General features: G+C 50.3%; 1 protein-coding gene and 1 long non-coding RNA gene across 3 annotated transcripts in view; both read right to left on the bottom strand.

The window, feature by feature from the left end:
* The window catches only part of LOC308566958, a 33,844-nt gene extending 31,898 nt beyond the window's left edge, over window positions 1–1,946 (bottom strand). Inside the window, exons 1-2 of one of the 2 annotated variants that reach the window (XR_014000248.1) lie at window positions 1,564–1,946; window positions 837–935 (exon numbers count right to left, since the gene is read on the bottom strand). This is a non-coding gene — a long non-coding RNA (uncharacterized lncRNA). The remainder of the gene's footprint in view (window positions 1–836; window positions 936–1,563) is intronic. The other variant, XR_014000249.1, reaches the window with a different exon arrangement.
* A 7,344-nt stretch (window positions 1,947–9,290) lies between these two features.
* PLAU (plasminogen activator, urokinase) lies at window positions 9,291–15,036 on the bottom strand. Its single transcript, XM_081157432.1, has 11 exons — window positions 14,952–15,036; window positions 14,642–14,726; window positions 14,157–14,190; window positions 13,890–13,997; window positions 13,384–13,558; window positions 13,103–13,194; window positions 12,699–12,915; window positions 12,330–12,478; window positions 11,578–11,718; window positions 11,087–11,235; window positions 9,291–10,410 (listed from the first exon to the last, which is right to left on the bottom strand). Exons 2-11 carry the CDS (start codon window positions 14,696–14,698, stop codon window positions 10,240–10,242), a joined length of 1,293 nt encoding a protein of 430 aa, XP_081013558.1. The 5' UTR covers window positions 14,699–14,726; window positions 14,952–15,036; the 3' UTR covers window positions 9,291–10,239.
* Window positions 15,037–17,113: the final 2,077 nt, after the last annotated feature.

A 17,113-nucleotide genomic window follows, 5' to 3' on the forward strand; every position in this document is an offset into this window, starting at 1 on the left:
GGAGCCACAAGAAGGGGGCTGTCAGCCCTGGCCGAGGAGCTCAGTTGGTTAGACCATTGTCCCAATACACCAAGGTTGCAGGCTTGGTCCCCAGTCAGGGCACATACAAGAATCAACCAACGAATGCATAAATATGTGGAACAACAAATCGATCTTTTTCTCTCTCCCGCTCTTCTCTCTAAAATCAATCAATTAAAAAGGAGGGAGGGCTGTCAAAGAAGGACTTCTGATAAGCTTACCACTGGCCATCTGACATAATTCTAATAGCCTGCTAAGGCCAGGGCCAGTGGCCAAATTCCAGTGGAGAATACAAGTTATCTGATCAATAGCTGTTAACTCCACATATATATCCAGCCCCACCAAGACATACCAAGACTCAAGATCTTAAAGCCTCCCTGGCAGAGCCTCTCAGCTTGTGATGGTGAAGGGTGTGCAGGTGTAGAGAGGAATGAGAAAACCTGAGGTCGGAGCTGACCTTTGTCAGCAAGTTAATTATGGGAAAAGCCAAACTGGAGCTACAGTGTCCTGCTTATCAATGGCAATGACCCCAGCTTATACACATGTTCTGGAGAGAGAGCTAAAGAGACTGCTTTTGTTTATAAGAGGGAGAAATTAAGGGCAATTTGCAGACCACAAAAAAAGGGGTGGGGGGATTGGGCTGGAAACCCCACACCGGAGTTCTTACAAAATCCACTTCATTCCCATACCCTGTTTGCAGAACTTGGTTATGTCCTAAGAACACATGATCTACTCAAACACCAGAAGTCACATCTCAGTTCTAGGAAGCCAGAAGACCATCAACCAGATCTAGTGTCTACTGATCCCCTTATACATACCACTGGCCAATCCACTGATTTCCTGACAGTATATAGCAGAACTGGGAGGTTTTGGAGAGGTTCCTGGAGTCAGAACCACTGTCACAGGGATGAATAGGCCTGGGAAAAAACATGAAGGTTTGGGTGACATAACCATTTGGTGATTACGTGAGGAGGAAGTTCTCTAATTGAGTGGACAGAGTCACTGAGGTCATCAGCACGCCTGGGTGGCCCTGTAAATACTGATCCCTAAAATTCCACCAGTAGTAACTCTGGGTTAGTCAACTACCTACTAGATATGGCTTTAGGAAAATCACTTACAGTGAAAACTCCTGTAAAATTATGCATTATCTTACCTGTCTGAAGCCAGAAGGCTAACCCAAATGATCCTCTCCTTCCAGGCACCAAGTCTATCCTATCTCCATAAAAACCTCCCATGCCTGTACCCTCCCCTTACACCGCACTGCCAGTGCCCAGGTTCGGACACTCTTCAGCTCCTGTCCGGCTAATTGTAGTTGTCTCTGAGCTGGTGTTTCCTGCCCATCAACTCATCTAGGCCCCAAGAATCTTCCTTTAATCGATCTTTCACACTGCTGCCACATGCTCCAAACCTTTGAATGAACTCCCCATCACAATAAAATCTAAAGTCCTTCATGAGGCAGTCCCGGTCCTCTAGCCCCTTAGGTTCTAGCTCACGATCCCACCAGCCTAGTCGCCTCTCTAAAGCTGGCCCCTGGACCCCATGCACCTGAACGATCCGCAGGTCCTTGAGTGTCCCATGTTCCCTCCTCCTTTACCCTCGCACGTGCCATTCCTTCCGCTCGGAGGGTGCTCTTAGCCCTCCAAGACCATCTTGCATATCTTCCTCATAGCGATGCTCTCGCTGTGCTCACTTAGTTATCTGCTCCCCAACTAGACCTTTAGCCCGCTGGAGCTGAGACTTGGCCTTTCGTCTCCACACCCAGTACGCAGCACGGTGCCAGGCCCATGACCACTCTCAACGAGTGTTTGTTGCATGAGTGAGCTGAGGATGAATGGATGATAAATGAAGATCCCGAGTGCTTTCCCAGCCCCCAAACTTCATCAGCTTGGAGTGAGTGACCTTCTTTTAGAAGTCCTTTTAAAAAATGCAACCCTCCTTGAACTGGTAGCATATTAAAGTTAATGAGTTATTTTAGACCTTAACGAGGTGACCAAGCAGAACAAAGGCACTGAAAAAAAAAATGCCCCAGGAAAAGAGTTATAAAAGCAAGGGTGGAGAGGACACCAGGGACAAGTGTCACCCACATTTCCTTTTAAATGCAAATAATGACCTCATATGTACATGTAGTTTACAAAGAACTTTGACATACTTTATCTATGATGCCTCAACTCAGAAAGGTAGGTTTGATAAATGTTATTATTAACTACATTGTGCATATAAGGCTTGGAGGTATTTGCAATGCCATAGGAAAACTCTTGTGACAAAATAGTCAAAGGATAAGCGCAAGATGCAAAATTGCGTAGAGAGGGTGAACACAGTTACGTAAAAAGTAGGCAGATAAAGGAAACAAATGGAAAGAAATACATCAGAATGCATTCATTCGGTAAATATTTAATGTCTGCCTTATTCCAAAAGCCATGCTAAGTGCTGGGGACACGGTGGTGATCAAAAACACACTGCCCCTCATTGAGGTTACAATTTGGGGAGGGAAAGCATACATTAATCAAGTAATGATGCAGTGAAGGTAAAATTGCAACAGTGACAAGTACATCAAAGAGGCCTCATGCTATAACGAGACTGTGGACAAAACAGCAGGATTCTATATAGATACAGGCAACCTGGGAAAGTCTGCCTTGATGAAATGATCTCTGAAGCAAGAGAAAGAACTTAACTAGTTAAAGAAAGTCCCAGGCAGAAGGGACCTCACGAACCAGGGCCCTGTGGTGAGAAAGGGACTGCGGAGTAAGAGAACCGCTGAGCAGGACAAGACTAGGAGAGCTTGATGCCAAGTGGAGCTAGAGGGTAAGTCTGGGCCAGACCCTGCCCAAGCTAGGCAGCCAGGGAGTCATTCAGCACATTTGCATTTTCAAAGGATTTTTCTTTTCACGTGAGTAGAATGGATTGGTGGGGCTGTGGGAAGGAGAGGAAGGAGAGAGAGTCAATGGGAAAGGCCAGTTGGGAAGCTATTGTGATAGTCCAGACAAAAGTTGATGGTGGTGGTGAAAATGGAAAGAAATGGATGACTTCAAGAGCTATTAGGCAAATTGTCAGGATTTGGTGATGGATGGAATGAGGGGGGTAAGAGGAAAGAAACATCAGGATGACTCCGAGAATTCTGGATGCGAATGGAGGTGGTGCCAACACCTGAGACAGTGATGAAAGAAGTCCATCAGGTTGGGGCCTGAGACGGGGCCGGTTTGGGGCAGGCTGAGTTTGAGGTGTCTTATGTGTGACAACCAAAAGGAGGTGGCAAGTATACAAAAAATAAGAGCCTGAAATTTAGAGGAAAAGTTTGGCTGGAAATAAGCATTTGTAAGTCAACTGTTTATTGGTGGTAACTTAAGCCTGAGTGTGAATGAGACTGTGGGAGAAGCTTAGGGTGAGGAAGGGAGAAGATTGTCAACAGAGCACAAAAGAGTCAGGCTTTTGCTAGAAATAAATGATAAAGGTTTATTCCAGGGTCTTGGTGTTTGCAAACCAAAATCACAACCAGGCAGTGCCAGACTGTTCCAAAGAAAGTGGAAACGCTGAGAGTTCTTACAGTAAAAGGTACACTCTTGAGCCTGGCTTGTGTGGCTCATTTGGTTGAGCTTCATTCCGTTAACCCAGAGGTCGCAGGTTCAATTCCTGGTCAGGGCACATGCCTGGGTTTCAGGCTTGATCCTCAGTAGGGGGCATGCAAGGAGGCAACCAATGGATGTTTCTCTCTCATTGATGTTACTATTTCTCCCTCTCCCTTCCTCTCTTTCTAAAAAAGAAAAAAAAAAAAATCAATAAAAACATATATTTTTTAAAAAAAGGTACACTCTTGAGAAGAATCAGTCCTGCATTCTTAGCTTCTAAGCTGGTCCAGGATAAAATCTTCCAGATTGTCTGGAACGTCTAGATAATGAATGTCAGGTGGTCTGGACATGTGAACATTGTTTCCTAAGTCCTTCTAAAGCTAATGAGAGGGTTATCCAAAGGAGATAGATATAGTTGTGCTTATAGACACAGAGATGCAGAGAAAGATAGAGATAGAAATAGGGATAGATAGAAATATCTCCAGGCATAACTGGAGAGTTCAAAAGTTTAAAAGGCTAGTCGAAGCAAAAACAGAAGAATTCCTCCTACCTCAGCCTACTTGATTTTAGTAATTTAGCAGCTTGACTATAGTGACTCCATTTCATTCTTTGCTCTTTCCTCAAAGCTAGGATCAGGACTTGGGGAACTCAATATTCAGAGTCAAGTAGAGGAGGTTGAGATTGCAAAGGAGATCCAAGACACCGAAAGTGTTGACAATGGCTTTGAATGCTATGGAAGCATTTTACTTTTTTTTTTTTAATTGGTTTTTAGGGAGAGAGAAAAAGAGAGGGAGAGAAACATCTATGTGAGGGTGAAACATGGATCGGCGGCCTCCTGCACGCCCCACACTGGGGATCGAGCCCGAAACCTGGGCATGTGCCCTGACTGGGAACCGACCAGGAACCTTTCAGCGCACAGGACAATGCCCAGCCAACTGAGCCACAGCAGCCAGGGGTGGAAGCACTTCACTATAGTTACTTTTATGATGGGGTGGAAATTTTTAGTTAAGGAAAAAAAACAACAACACGTTTTTTGACTCCTTGACGTCAATCACCTTTCTAGATTTTGAAATTAGTACCTGAGGGTAAGAGGTGATATTCTAAATATTTAACTAGCAGGACTCCAGAGTACCAACACTTTGATGAAAGCTGAGGAAGGGCCTCAGAGGCCCTGCCAGGGGCCCTCTGCCAGGCATTTAACTCTCTGTCTGCTGGATCCTGAATAAGTGCAGAGAAGCTGAGTGGCAGGGGACAGCATGGAGGGGATCTTGAGACAGCAGCTTTTAGTGACTGAGTAGTACTGATGCCTACTGCTGAATATCAGTCCTGCCTAAGGGTCCTTACCAGCTGGACCCCACCAGCAACTCCCCCAACCCCAGTCTCTGCCTGCTCATTGCCCCCCCCAAACTTTTATCTATAACAGCTGTTTATTCATCATTTCCTGTGAACACCATGCGTTTTCATGCCTTCATGATCCTCCCTATGCCTAGAATGCCTTTCTTCTCCTTATTGGGTAAATCTCTTTGCATCTTTGAAGCCCAAGGTAAAATATCACCTCCTCTGTAAAGTCCTCCTTGACTTCCCAAGGCAAAATTCATTGCTTCCTCATCATCATTCCATGCACTTTATACATACATTTAAAAAAATACATATATATGTTTTTATTGATTTTAGAGAGAGAGGAAGGGAGAGGGGGAAACATCAGTTGACTCCCTCCTACACACAATGCTCAACCAACTGAGCCACCCCGGGCAGGGCGATGCTTTCCCCCTCTTTTTTCTTTTTAAGAGAGAGGAAGGGAGAAAGGGAGAAACAGCGATTTGTTGTTCCACTTATTTATGCATTCATCAGTTGATTCTTGCTTGTGCCCTGACGAGAATTGAACCCGCAACCTTCGTGTATTGGGGCAAAGCTCTAACCAGCTGAGCTACTTGGCCAGGGATACATACTTTTATTATAATACTTATCACATTGGATTATGGTCATGGTTCTGTCTCCTTCACAAAGTTGTGAGCTCCTTGAGAACTAGGACTATGTCCCATTCATTTTTGTATCCCCAGCAGCTAAAAGGGTGCCTGGTATCTCGGTCCTTAAATTTTTTAAGGGTTGTTGAATGAATCTCAGAGGGACTTCAAGGTCAGAAGGGGGGGGGGGCGAGGCTATCTTTTCTCCCAATTTGCTACTTAAAACTCAGCAACCACATGATACATGCTACAACATGGATGAAACTGGAAAACATTATGGGAAGTAAAAGAAATCAGTCACACAAAAAACACATATTATATGAGCCTATGTATATGAAATGTCCAGAATAGGCAAACCTAGAGAGACAGAAAGTAGATTAGGGGCTGAGGAGACTGAGGAGGAAAAGAGAGTGACTGCTAAGGGGTATTCTTTTTTTTTTTTTTTTGAGATGATGAAATGTCTTAAAACTTATTGTGGTGAGTGTTGCACAGCTCTGTGAATGTACTAGAAGTCATTGAGCTGTACACTTTAAATGGGTGAATTTTATGGTATGTGTATTATATCTCAATAATACTGTTCTTTTTTAAGATTTTTTAATTGATTTTTACAGAGAGAGAGGAAGGGAGAGGGAGAGAAAGAGAAACACTGATGTGAGAGTGAAACATCGATCAGCTGCGTCCTGCAGGCCCCCTACCAGGGATTGAGCTCAAAACTCTGGTGCGTGCCCCCTGCCTGGGAATCGAACTGGCAGTTGGACGATGCCCGACCAAATGAGCCGCACCAGCCAGGGCAATACTGTTATTTTAAAAACAGCTCAGCAACAGCTCTCACTGTGTCTGATCCAAATGTTTTCTGCTAGGCAAGAAAGTGGATACACTAGGGGATGAGTTTGGAGGGATACCTGTAGGGGTGTGGTTGTTGTGGGGGGGTTGGTTTGAGGAAAGCAGACTATAAGTGGAAATCAAGTTCAGTCTTGATAATAGAATGGGCCACAGAATATTTCAGAACGAGGAGTTCTGGTGAAAACGGAAACCACTTCAATGAAATCAGGTTTCAACAAAAAAGGCTGAGGTTACCTTGAGAAGGTGGTTTTACTTTGAAACTGGTGGCTGAGTGGGGTCTCCTCATTTGGCCTGGGAATGTTTTAAGAGGACAGAGCTATAATCTAGGTAGGGGTTGAAATTCTGATACACTTACCCTGGACACCCAGCATCCTTGAAGTAGGGCCCTGAGAGGGCAGCTCTCCTTTCCTCAGTTGGGCCCTGCTGAAAGGTCATACGTCACAGTGGTAGGCCTGTGCGGCCTGGAGCCAGCTGCCTGGGTCCAAACCCTGGCTCTGCCACCTACCAGCTGCATTGCCTTGAGCAAGTCACTCAATCTCTCTGTGCCTCCATTTTCCCTATTGTAAAATGGGGCTAATGATAATAACTTTCTCCTAGGATTTTTGGGAGGATTAAACCAGATAAGAATGTGAACAACTTAGTGGTGTCCAGTGCATGGTGAGCACCAAATGAAGGCAGTCCCGAAGGTGACAGGATAGTATCCGGAGCCATGAAACTCTGGAGAAGTGGCTGATCTCTGCCAGCCCCAACTGACACCTACAATTCAGAGAAGAGGCCGCAGCTGGCAGGGGGTCGGGTGGTGGCTGGGAAATGGTCTGAAGAGAGCAGCGTCGTTGCTCAACCTGACCAGTGGAGCTCATACTTCCTGTTTTTAGGGTGACTGTGAGCCCTGATGCTAGAGCTGCTCATGTTGGGACAGGATCCTCTTGGCCCCTGGGGGGAAAGGAGGTGAAGCAGCAGCTCGGCCTGGGCTGGGCCCCTTCGCTTCACATCATGCCTCTTCTTTCCTAGCGAGTTTCAGCTCACACCAAACACACCAATGCACACCAGGGGTAGAAGAGGGGAGGGGGTTCCCTTCAACTCTACAGGAATTTACATGGCTTTGTAAGAATAGCCACCATTTTTGTGCCTTTACTAGGTGCCAGGATTACACTGAGAGGTTTATGAACTCATGAATCCTTATAATAATCCTGGAAACTAGATATTATTATATCTTTTACAGATGAGGAAACAGAGACACAGAGAGGTTATGAGTCCTTCCCAAGTTGCACAGCTAATATTAGAGCCAGGATTCTAGTCCAGGCCACCTGACTCCTGCATGCTCTGAAACCACTGCATTTTACTGAATATGACAACATGCTAGATTATGGGGATTAAAAACTGAATATTTGGGCTCTTTCTGTCTCTGGCTGCCCCAGCAAGAGGAGCTGCCGCCAAGTCCGCCCACCTATGGAACTGCTCCAGCTTCCTGATCTAGAGGAAAAGGCAGACGTACAGCACCGAACCCAATCATCTGAAGGCCCCAACTCCTTTCGGTACAACGGGGTGATTCACCGCAGGACGGGGCCATGGAGCCTGCGGCAAAGGTGTGTTGGTTGTCAAGAAGGTGCAGAGATCCAGGCAGCGAAAGCCAGCCACCTCCTAGGTGCGGACCATCATCAACAAGAATGCCTGGGCCACCCGGAACAGCACCTGGCACATGATCTGCAGGAAAAAGTACTGCCTGGATCTGCTGCGCTGCCATCCGCAGGGCCAGTGCCACCCTGAGCAGCCAGAAGCCAGAGATGGTGAAGAGGAAACAGGCAGCCCTACCAAGAGCTCCTGAGCACCCCTCTCCCCCCAAAGCAATAAAGGTATCAGCCAACTTTCAAAAAAAATCCCCAAACAACAACATAACCCAAACAAAAACTGAATACTTTGGGTCCTTGCCCTCCCCGGGGACCTACAGTCTAGGGAGCCCAGGAGACCTTGCACCCCTAAACCCCACTCAGAAAACTGTTCATGCAGAGAACACATGCTGACCACATTTGAATTTACTGGGCACTTCACATAATCTGTCCAATTGTTCCCAAAAGATACTCAATCAGGTGCTTATCAGAAACACCTGAGTTTTCCAAACCCTTGAAGCCTGGCACCAGCCCTGACCTGCTTCAATCTCTGTGGGTGGAGCATAGGCATGTATATTTTTAAAAGGTTCTCAGGTGCCTTGGTAAGAAACACTGCCAAGACCCATTAGCGTAGCTTGGAAATTCCAATAGTTTGGCATCCAACTATATTTCCTAGCTTACCTTCCAAACTCCTATTCTTCAGAAACTGATTTTGGTTCAAAATATAAGCTCACCTCTGTTAAGGTATCAACCAGCTTCAGATTCTAAGCCACCTGATCTTAGGGATGGCAATGGCAGGACACGAGCTCCATTAACCTAGTGAGAAAACAGCACCAGCCCCACACAGATAATGGGCAGTTGTTTTCTGATCCCTGGATGCAGATTAACAATTTTCATTCATACCGGTGTTCTCCCTGGTTGAAGTCAGCCCAAGGATTGGTGGGGGCAGAGTGAAGAGAATATAATGAGACTAATACTAAAGAGGGTCACCATGCAGTTACATAAGATGTGCACTGCACAAAAGCATCAGGCTGGGGGAGCTGGGGGTTGACACCCAGCCTTCACACCATTCACCTAGCCATAGGCCCCTGGCTTACAGCACATTTTGTGCCTTATGTGGTGCGGAGGGCCTGACCTACAACTCTCCTAGCCTCTACTTCCCAAAGCCCCAGTAAGTCGAGAGATGCAGCCTGACAAGATGCATGCATCCCACCATGGTCATTTTCTACTTTTTATGCTCCCCTAACTCCCTCCCATACAAGCACCAGGGAAGAAAGAAAGTCTTCCGAAAAAAATATTTTATTAATCATCTTTATTCAAAATTACAAAAATAGACATAAATAAAAATAGCAGAATATAATTATTAAATATTCAGTGTACATGAGTGGTCCTTGCCCCACTCAGTGAGGATCGGATGAACTTGGCTGGAAGGTCAGAAGGGATAACTGTCCAAGAAAGGGACATTTATGTGAAAGTGAAACTCAAATTTTAACGCTGGCCATGAGCTATGCCCCAGAATGATATATTCATAGGCACCATTACATGGGAGACCAAAAAGCCCCAACAGTGACTCATGACCTCTCCTGACAGACCATTCTATGTGGTATCACAGTCCATAGAGTTTAGGGAAATATCTAGACTTACAGTTAGACACAGGAATACCAGCTCTTACTCTGACTACTCACAGCCTGGGCACAATTGTACAAACATACACCTGCATGTACAATATTTCCTGATATATTCATACAGTGTCAGAGCCCTACCTTCAAGTTATTAGTGTCCCTGGTCCCCAAACTACTGTTCCCACATTGGCCAAGCTCCTTCAAGAGACCTCAGTTCTGTTACACTTCCTAATTGGGAAATGATTCATTTCCCAATAATAGGCCTCATGAATGCCCACTGTTGGGGGAGCTACCTCTCCTTCCCATGCATAGATGTCATTTTTATCTCCAGAAGGCTTTAATCCAGAAAAAGACAAACTACTGGTCAGTACCATCCTGGATCAGGACCACCCCTCCATCCTGGCCAGAGGGGATCTGGGTGGCCAGCACCCAGGCCTGTATCTGAGAGTAAAGCTATCGTTGCTCACCCTGGTGGGCAGCACAAGCAAAACCATCTCTGCAGAGCCTATCTTCCTCAGTCTCTTCCCTATATATAGCTGGTGCAGACGGACTCACTGCAAAAATGATGGTCAGTGTGGGAGTGGGTAGTGCCCCTCTCCTCCCTTGGCTCCCTGGGGGGCCCTCAGAGGGCTAGGTCTTCCCGGGTGTGAGTGTGGATCCAAGATAGGAAGCGTGAGACCCTCGTGTAGACACCTGGCTTGTCCTTCATGGCACAGTCACGGCCCCAGCTCACGATCCCAGTCAGAGTCTCGCGGTTTCCAATGGAACAGACCAGGGGTCCCCCTGAGTCTCCCTGTTAAGCCAAAGACACAAAAGGTGAACCCTGGAAAAAGTTAGGAGGGGGCCATCGCGTCCTGCTGCCCAATCATGCCGGAGAGAGAAGGGAGAGTTTCCCAGAGTCAAAGTCCTTAATGGCTCCCTATCTCCTACCACATCACGCTCAAAATCCTCGGCGCGGCTTCCAAAGCCCTACTATCTGCCACTATGCCACCTCCATTCTCAGACCCCACCTCTCCTCCCATCCTGGAATATGCCGTCCTCAACTTCATTTTTGTACCTTGCAACCGAAACACTCTCCTTTCTTCCCTCTGCCTCCTCATATCCCTTTAAAAAGTCACCTTCTCTTTAAAGCTCCCCCTCCGTGACCAGCTAGTGGGCACTCACCTCCCTCTCCTATAAACTATCGTTTATAATTCACACCACACCCTGAACGCTGAGCTATATTACTTTCTATTGTTTTTTCTTAGGCTTCCTCTCTCCCCCGGTCGGAAGGGCCTAGCACAGAGACAGGCTGATGACAAATGTTTGGAAAAGGCAGAAGGGTTGGTTTAAACCTTCTAAAACTTGAGCTCCTGATTCTGGCTTCTTGAGGCTTTGGCTGGAGAGAGGCTCCCCAAAGAGGGCAGAGACATGCCCAGGAGCCCTGGAGAGATTTTGGGGTAATAGAGAGAGATGCTTAGAACCCTCACCTGGCAAGCATCTGTTTTCCACTGTGGGTCAGCAGCACACAGCATTTTGGTGGTGACTTCAGAGCCATAGTAGTGGGGCTGCTGACACTCCCAGTGGGAAACCAGCCTCACAACGGTCATTTTCAGCTCCTCTTGATAGAGATAGTCGGCTAGATGGAAGAAACATGAGGATTTACGTTGCGTCTGCCCAGCCTTTCCGCTGGGACTCTCTGCCAGGGAGGGGACCAAGAAGTATTACTACCAGGGAAAGCCCCTATTCTTTTTCCACCCAAATCTGAGTTTTTACCCCAGCTAACCCCTCACCCTCCACTTATTTACCTTTATGGTCCATCATTCCCTAAACAATGCTCTCTACTCCATCCCTGGACCCATCTGCTACCTCCACAGTGCTCTTATCTCTATCTTCATGGCCCTCCCTTAATCAAGCTGAGCTCACTTCCAGGTGACCACACTCCCCCAGGACGCCTCAGCTAGCCCCAATGGTCACTTACAGGTACTCTCTTTTCCAAAGCCAGTGACCTCACAGCTTGCGCCAAAATTAGCATCTCCATATTTTGGGGGCAAGCAGATGGTTTGTATGGACCGGGATGGCTGCGCACACTGGCCCGAGCTGGAAACGATCTTCAGCAAGGCTGGGGGAGGGGGAAGAGGTCAGAGGGGAAAGACCACCACCTGGTCAGGTGGTCACCATCTCTGCCCTCCAAAGGTTGAGGGAGCAGCTGTCTATCCCTGGGTCAGTTAGGGTCAGAGGTCATCCTGGGAGGAGTGCTGGTAGGATGAAACAAGCCTCCCCTGTCCTGTGCCTCATGGGCTTTGTTCCAGCTGCTGACAAAGGCCTGGACAGCCAGAGCTACTGCATATAACTGTATGAGGTTTTTTCTACAAAAAGCCCTGGCTGAGGTAGCTGGGCTGCAATATAGCCCAACACTCTCTCAAAGTTCTATCTCCTGGGACAGACAGAGTCTGCATCCAACAAAAGAAGGGGCACCCCAGCCCAAGCCACTTCCCACAGGGCCACTGCCACCCAGAGAAAGCTACCTGTTTGGAAATTCGGGGACTCCACAGGGGAGCACCAAGCCCCTCATGTATGGACATCACTCTGAACCCTTCCCCACTTCTCCCTTCGTGGTGTAAAGTAGGGTCTTCATGTTCCCCTACAACCTCGACCTCCCACTTGAGTCTCCTTTTGAACCCCTCCCCTCCCGGCCATCATCATGACAGCAGATGAGGGCTTTCCACTCACCTATATCATTGTGGTGAGCAAGCGTGTCAGCGCTATAGTCCTCATGCAGGATGAGATTTTCCACCTCAAACTTCATCTCCCCCGGGGTATGGGAGTTAAGCTTTGACCGACCCAGGTAGACAATGTAGTTCTCCTTCCTTGGGTGATTACTGTGGGAAGGAAGACCGATAAGACAGTCTGTTCTCATGAGATCCTATCACTTCCCCCTCCCCACCACAGTGACCTCAGAGCATGACTTGTCCCCAAGGGTATGGGTGCAAAGGAAGGGCTGAAAGGGTAGAGTTGAAGGGAAATCCTTTGCTGGGAAGGAGAAAGGTATGTGTTTGGGGTAGAGCAGGAGGGTCAGAGAGCAGAGACAGAGGGACGTACATGAAACAGTGTGTGGCACTGACCACCCAGCAAGGACTGATGAGGCTGCCACCACACACGTAGGTGGTAGAACCTCCACGGTGCCTCCTGTAGATGGCAGCAAACCAAGGCTGGTTCTCAATGTCGGTGACTTTTCCCCCAACAATCTTAAAGCGGGGCCTCAGAGCCTTCTGACCACACTGAAACGCTGCTTTTTCAGGAGAGTGAGGATTTTTTCCTGGAGGAGAAAGCGAGGGGTGTCTTGGGAAGACAGGTCAAAGAAAGGGCCCCTCTCCTCATCCTCTGACCTCCCAGTTTTTGGGGGCCAGGCAGGCCTCAGGCCTTAGCCCTCCCGTGATGGAATAAGGGCACATATGAGTTTGTCCGCTTTCACCCACTATCATAAACAGGTTGGTGACACTCACCAAAAGAGCAGTCGCGCACCATGCACTCTTGGACGCGCTGACTTCCGTCAACCTCCACATAGCACCAGGGCCTTCCCCGGTTGTCTGGGTTCCTGGCAACACAGAAGGGAGAGGGGTGTCACTTCAGCACAGAATGTCCTTCCCGCGTCCTCACTTCCAAGAAAGACTCAACCAGAGGCCTTGCTGCTCTCATGTTATGGTCAGCACTCTGGAAGCAGAGGGGAACGTTCATGAGGGCTTCTGGGAGGCCACGGGGAAGGTCCTTGCTACCCACACCTCACCTGCAGTAATTGTGTTTCCCCAGGCCCAGCTGGAGGGCATCAGGTCTTCGGGCGTGGTACGTTTCCTGAAGGACACTGGCAGAGTTCCAGGCCAGGCAGGGCCGGCGCTTGTGGTCGGTGTTGGCCTTCCCTCGGTAAGAGTGACCGTTTCCCTCATAGCAGGTTGCCGATTTATCTATGGAAGGGTGTGAGGATGAGAGAATATCAGAAAGCGGATGCTCAGACAGGCATTTTAGAGATCCCGCCAGGCCTCACGTGACGTCAGGCCGGGCAGAAGACACTAGAAAGGGCCTCCTCCCGTCCCACCTCACATTTGTGCAGCCACAGCTTCACGAGGCAATGTGTGTGCATGTGTGTGACCGTGTCTAGCCCATTACGTAGGGCTGACGTCCCCCACTCCACCCCTCCAGCTCCGAACCCCTGCCTGCTCTTCCATCCTACTCATCTCTCCCTGCCCCCAAATCTCTTGAGCCCCCTCCTCTCCGTCAGCGTGAGGATGTCCATACCTATTTCACAGTGTTCTCCACTGAATTTCTTTGGGCAGTTGCATCGCTGAATGTGGGAGAAGTACTTGTAGGACACACAGGTACCTCCATTCAGACAGACACAGTTTGCTGAAAAACAAAGGTGGGGGTGGCTAAGCCAAGAGCAAGGGAGGAGACAAGGGGGGAGCCAGCCAGCCCCCGCATCAGGGACAGGGAAGGGCCGTCTCCTGAGGCTTCTCCAAGATGTTTGTGCAGCCAGATATTATTGTGCAAGGGGTGGATACTCACATGCACCAGATACTGGAGGAAGGTCATGGCTGTCCTGGAAAAGATAGGGAAAGAGGGAAAGGTCGCCAAAGGTCCCATGTCCCTGGGACCTCGGGGTGTGCACAAACGGGACCGATCCCAAAACTCACCCTTGACTACAGCTCCCTCCTCACCCCCCATCACATCTAACTAGCCCTCAACTGGGAGACCATAGGTCTCCAGAGCTGAGAAATGGGTCGACTCAGCGAGCTCCGCGTATCAGGTGACCGCCAGCAGCGGGCGGCCCGCGGCTCCTTCCCCCCGGCCTGCAAGTGCGGGCTCCGCGGGCTCCGCGGGCTCCCCGGGCTCCCCGCCACCCCTGTCCCGTTCCCCGGAGGGTCCGGCCCTTCCGTGGATGGGACCCGCGGGACTCCGGCTCCCTCCCAGCCCCCCGTTCCCCTGGCGCTGTTCAGGGGTCCCGCAGGCCCCCTCCCACGGCCGAACCTCAAGGCGGGGAGGCCGCTTACCTGGCAGCGGCTCAGGGCCAGCGCGCCCAGCAGCAGGCAGGCCAGCGGGGCTCGCATGGCGGCGGCGGGGGCTCGGACCGCGGCCCTGCGCGGGGAGAGGGGGCGGCTCAGGGGAGAGCCCCCAGGGCACCTGCGAGGCGAGCCCGCGGTCGTCTCTCCTCCCCGGGATCAGGGGTCCCCGCACCCGCACCCGCACCGCAGGGGGACGCGTGGGCACGCGGAGCGGCGCCGCCGGGGCTGGGGGAAGGGAAGCCCGCAGGGGAGGGGCGCCGCGCACCCCACGGGCGCTCCGAGGGCGGCCCGCGCTCACCGGCAGCTGCGGCGGGAGGGGCGCGGACAGGTGGACACGCGGACGCTCGGCCGGCGCGGGGCTCCCGAGTCCTCGCTGTGCTGCTGGCCCGCGGCGCGCGCGGTATATTAAGGCCCGCCCAGGCCCCGCCCCGCCCCGCCCCGCCCCGGCCGGGCCCGGTACCGTCGGTCCACTCCCTCCCCTCCCCGCCCCCTGGAGCCCGCCGCCGCCTGGACCCCGCGTGTTTCCGCCGCTGCGACTGAGAGCGCGGAGCGCGGGGACCGCCGAGGCCACAACTGAGCGACCCGGCGGCGTCCGAGTTCCCCGCCCCTCCTCCCGGTCACCGGGCCCGGGCCCCGCCCCGGTGCCGCCCGCGGAGGGGCCGGGCGCGCGGACCCGCTCTGCGCGGTCCAGCTCCGAGGCCTGCCCCAGACCCCCTGCCTCCCCGCCCCCTCGCTCTTCCCCAGCCTCCCGCCCTCGGCCCCCCGCCCAGCCGAGTGAATGGGATCCCTGGGTCTAGGGCCACAGTCCGCAACTCTTAACAGCTGTAAAGTCTTTTTCTCAACTTGAAAATGCGCTTGACACATGCTCGCTGAAAACACAGATAAAAAGCCTGCTAACGGGCTGCTCCTGTCGACAGCCGGCTCGCCCCAAGCCACCCACACGGCCAGCGGGTGAGACCGGGCTGAGGCAATTGCTTACCACGGTAGGGAGTTTGGGGAACGGGGGAGGCAAGGCCAGATTTTATGGGAGAATTTGCAGTTCGGTTTCAGGGCAGCATTTGAAAATGAGGGCTTGGTGGGGATGGGGCTGTGCAGGGAGGGACTGAGCAGAAAAGAAAGTGAGGGCTTGGTAAGGATTCGAGGAGGGTCGAGATGCAGTGGTGCGGGGCTGTGAAAACGAAGCCTTAGGGCACAAGCTGTTCCTGCACGGTACTGAAGTGTTGATGGGTGGGTCTTTCAGGAAGTTCCTATAAGGAACAATCCATTTATTTGCCTGGGCCAGAGTATAGTTAGTTAAGCGAGTAAAGACAGTGGAATAGTGGAGACTTATTTACGTAGACAGTAAGCTGTAGAGGGTTAGGAAGTTCTATTTGCACCTCTGAGGAGAGGAATTGGGGAACTGGAGGACATGAATGAAAAGAAGATTTATTTTACACTGTTTAAGTTGTTGAAAACACATCTTTGTACCATCCATTCCAAAAAGATAATTACAGATTTTTAAATGTGTGCTTATTTAGTGCTCTACTTCATCGCGGGGCATTGTTTCTAATAAGATGAAATAATTGCTTATGAAATAAGACTGACCTCCAGTAAGACTGACCATGTACCAAGGACTCAGCCTGCTCTTCTTGCCCAAGGGCAAGGCAGTTTTGTACTCAGGCAGGTGCACACACACCTATCCCTCCAGGCATAGCTGAAGGAGCACTTCAGGGACTCTGAGGTTCATTCACTCCCTCCTTCCCCCGAGTGTTGGGAACCTAGGCTTGGGGTCACTTGAATTCTACCCACCAAGACTCTCCCCCTTTATGAGAGAGGAGATGTCTGAGTCCCTGTAACTCATTAGGGGCCCAAGGCCAGACCCAAGGCCTCTCCCCGCTTAGACCTACAGCATTTTGCTGCCTGGCAAACCTGGACCTTGAGTCTAGGTCCACTTGAGAGAAACAGGAGGAGGGCAGGGAGAGCGCCAGGATGGTAGGAAGGAAGAAAGCCTCTTTGCTCTGTTGCGGCCAGAGGTCTCCAGGATGCCAGCCTCTGCCTGGGAAAAGCGTAAGTTAACCATCCAGCTTTAGGGAGGCAGGTGGCCCATTGTCCTCCAGAGAGAGTTTTTCTGTGTCTAGCTAAGCTCCCAGCCTCCCAAGGGATGGACTGAGTCAGAGGTGCTATAAGTCGCAGAGCCTGCCTCACTACTTCCTCTAGAAGACTGTGATATGTTTTGTTTGGATTTTCAATCCATTAATTGTAAATAAACGTGATCAAAATGTAAACAGAGATGTTGCAGCCTTAGGACTTACCCCGAAACTCTTAGGCTAGTTATCAGGAAATTCCCAGCAGACTGTCATGATTCACAGAGCTCCCCTGCAGCTCTCATGACTCCAGATTACTTGGCTGGAGGCTGTCATGCTGATTTTCGAGAGCAGGATGACTTCATTTCCTCCCCAACAAAGAAGCTTGGAGACCGTT

Source organism: Miniopterus schreibersii (assembly GCF_964146895.1).
Source record: "Miniopterus schreibersii genome assembly, chromosome: 14".
NCBI classification, from domain to species: Eukaryota; Metazoa; Chordata; class Mammalia; order Chiroptera; family Miniopteridae; genus Miniopterus; species Miniopterus schreibersii.

Excerpts from the sequence above, each read along its gene's own strand:
- PLAU (XM_081157432.1), bottom strand. The coding sequence starts at position 14,698 with ATGCGAGCCCCGCTGGCCTGCCTGCTGCTGGGCGCGCTGGCCCTGAGC. Across the intron at positions 13,195-13,383 it reads GGGAAACACAATTACTGCAG|GAACCCAGACAACCGGGGAA; the intron begins GTGAGGTGTGGG and ends CTGTGTTGCCAG. Across the intron at positions 11,719-12,329 it reads TGCTCACCACAATGATATAG|CCTTGCTGAAGATCGTTTCC; the intron begins GTGAGTGGAAAG and ends CCCCTCCCCCAG.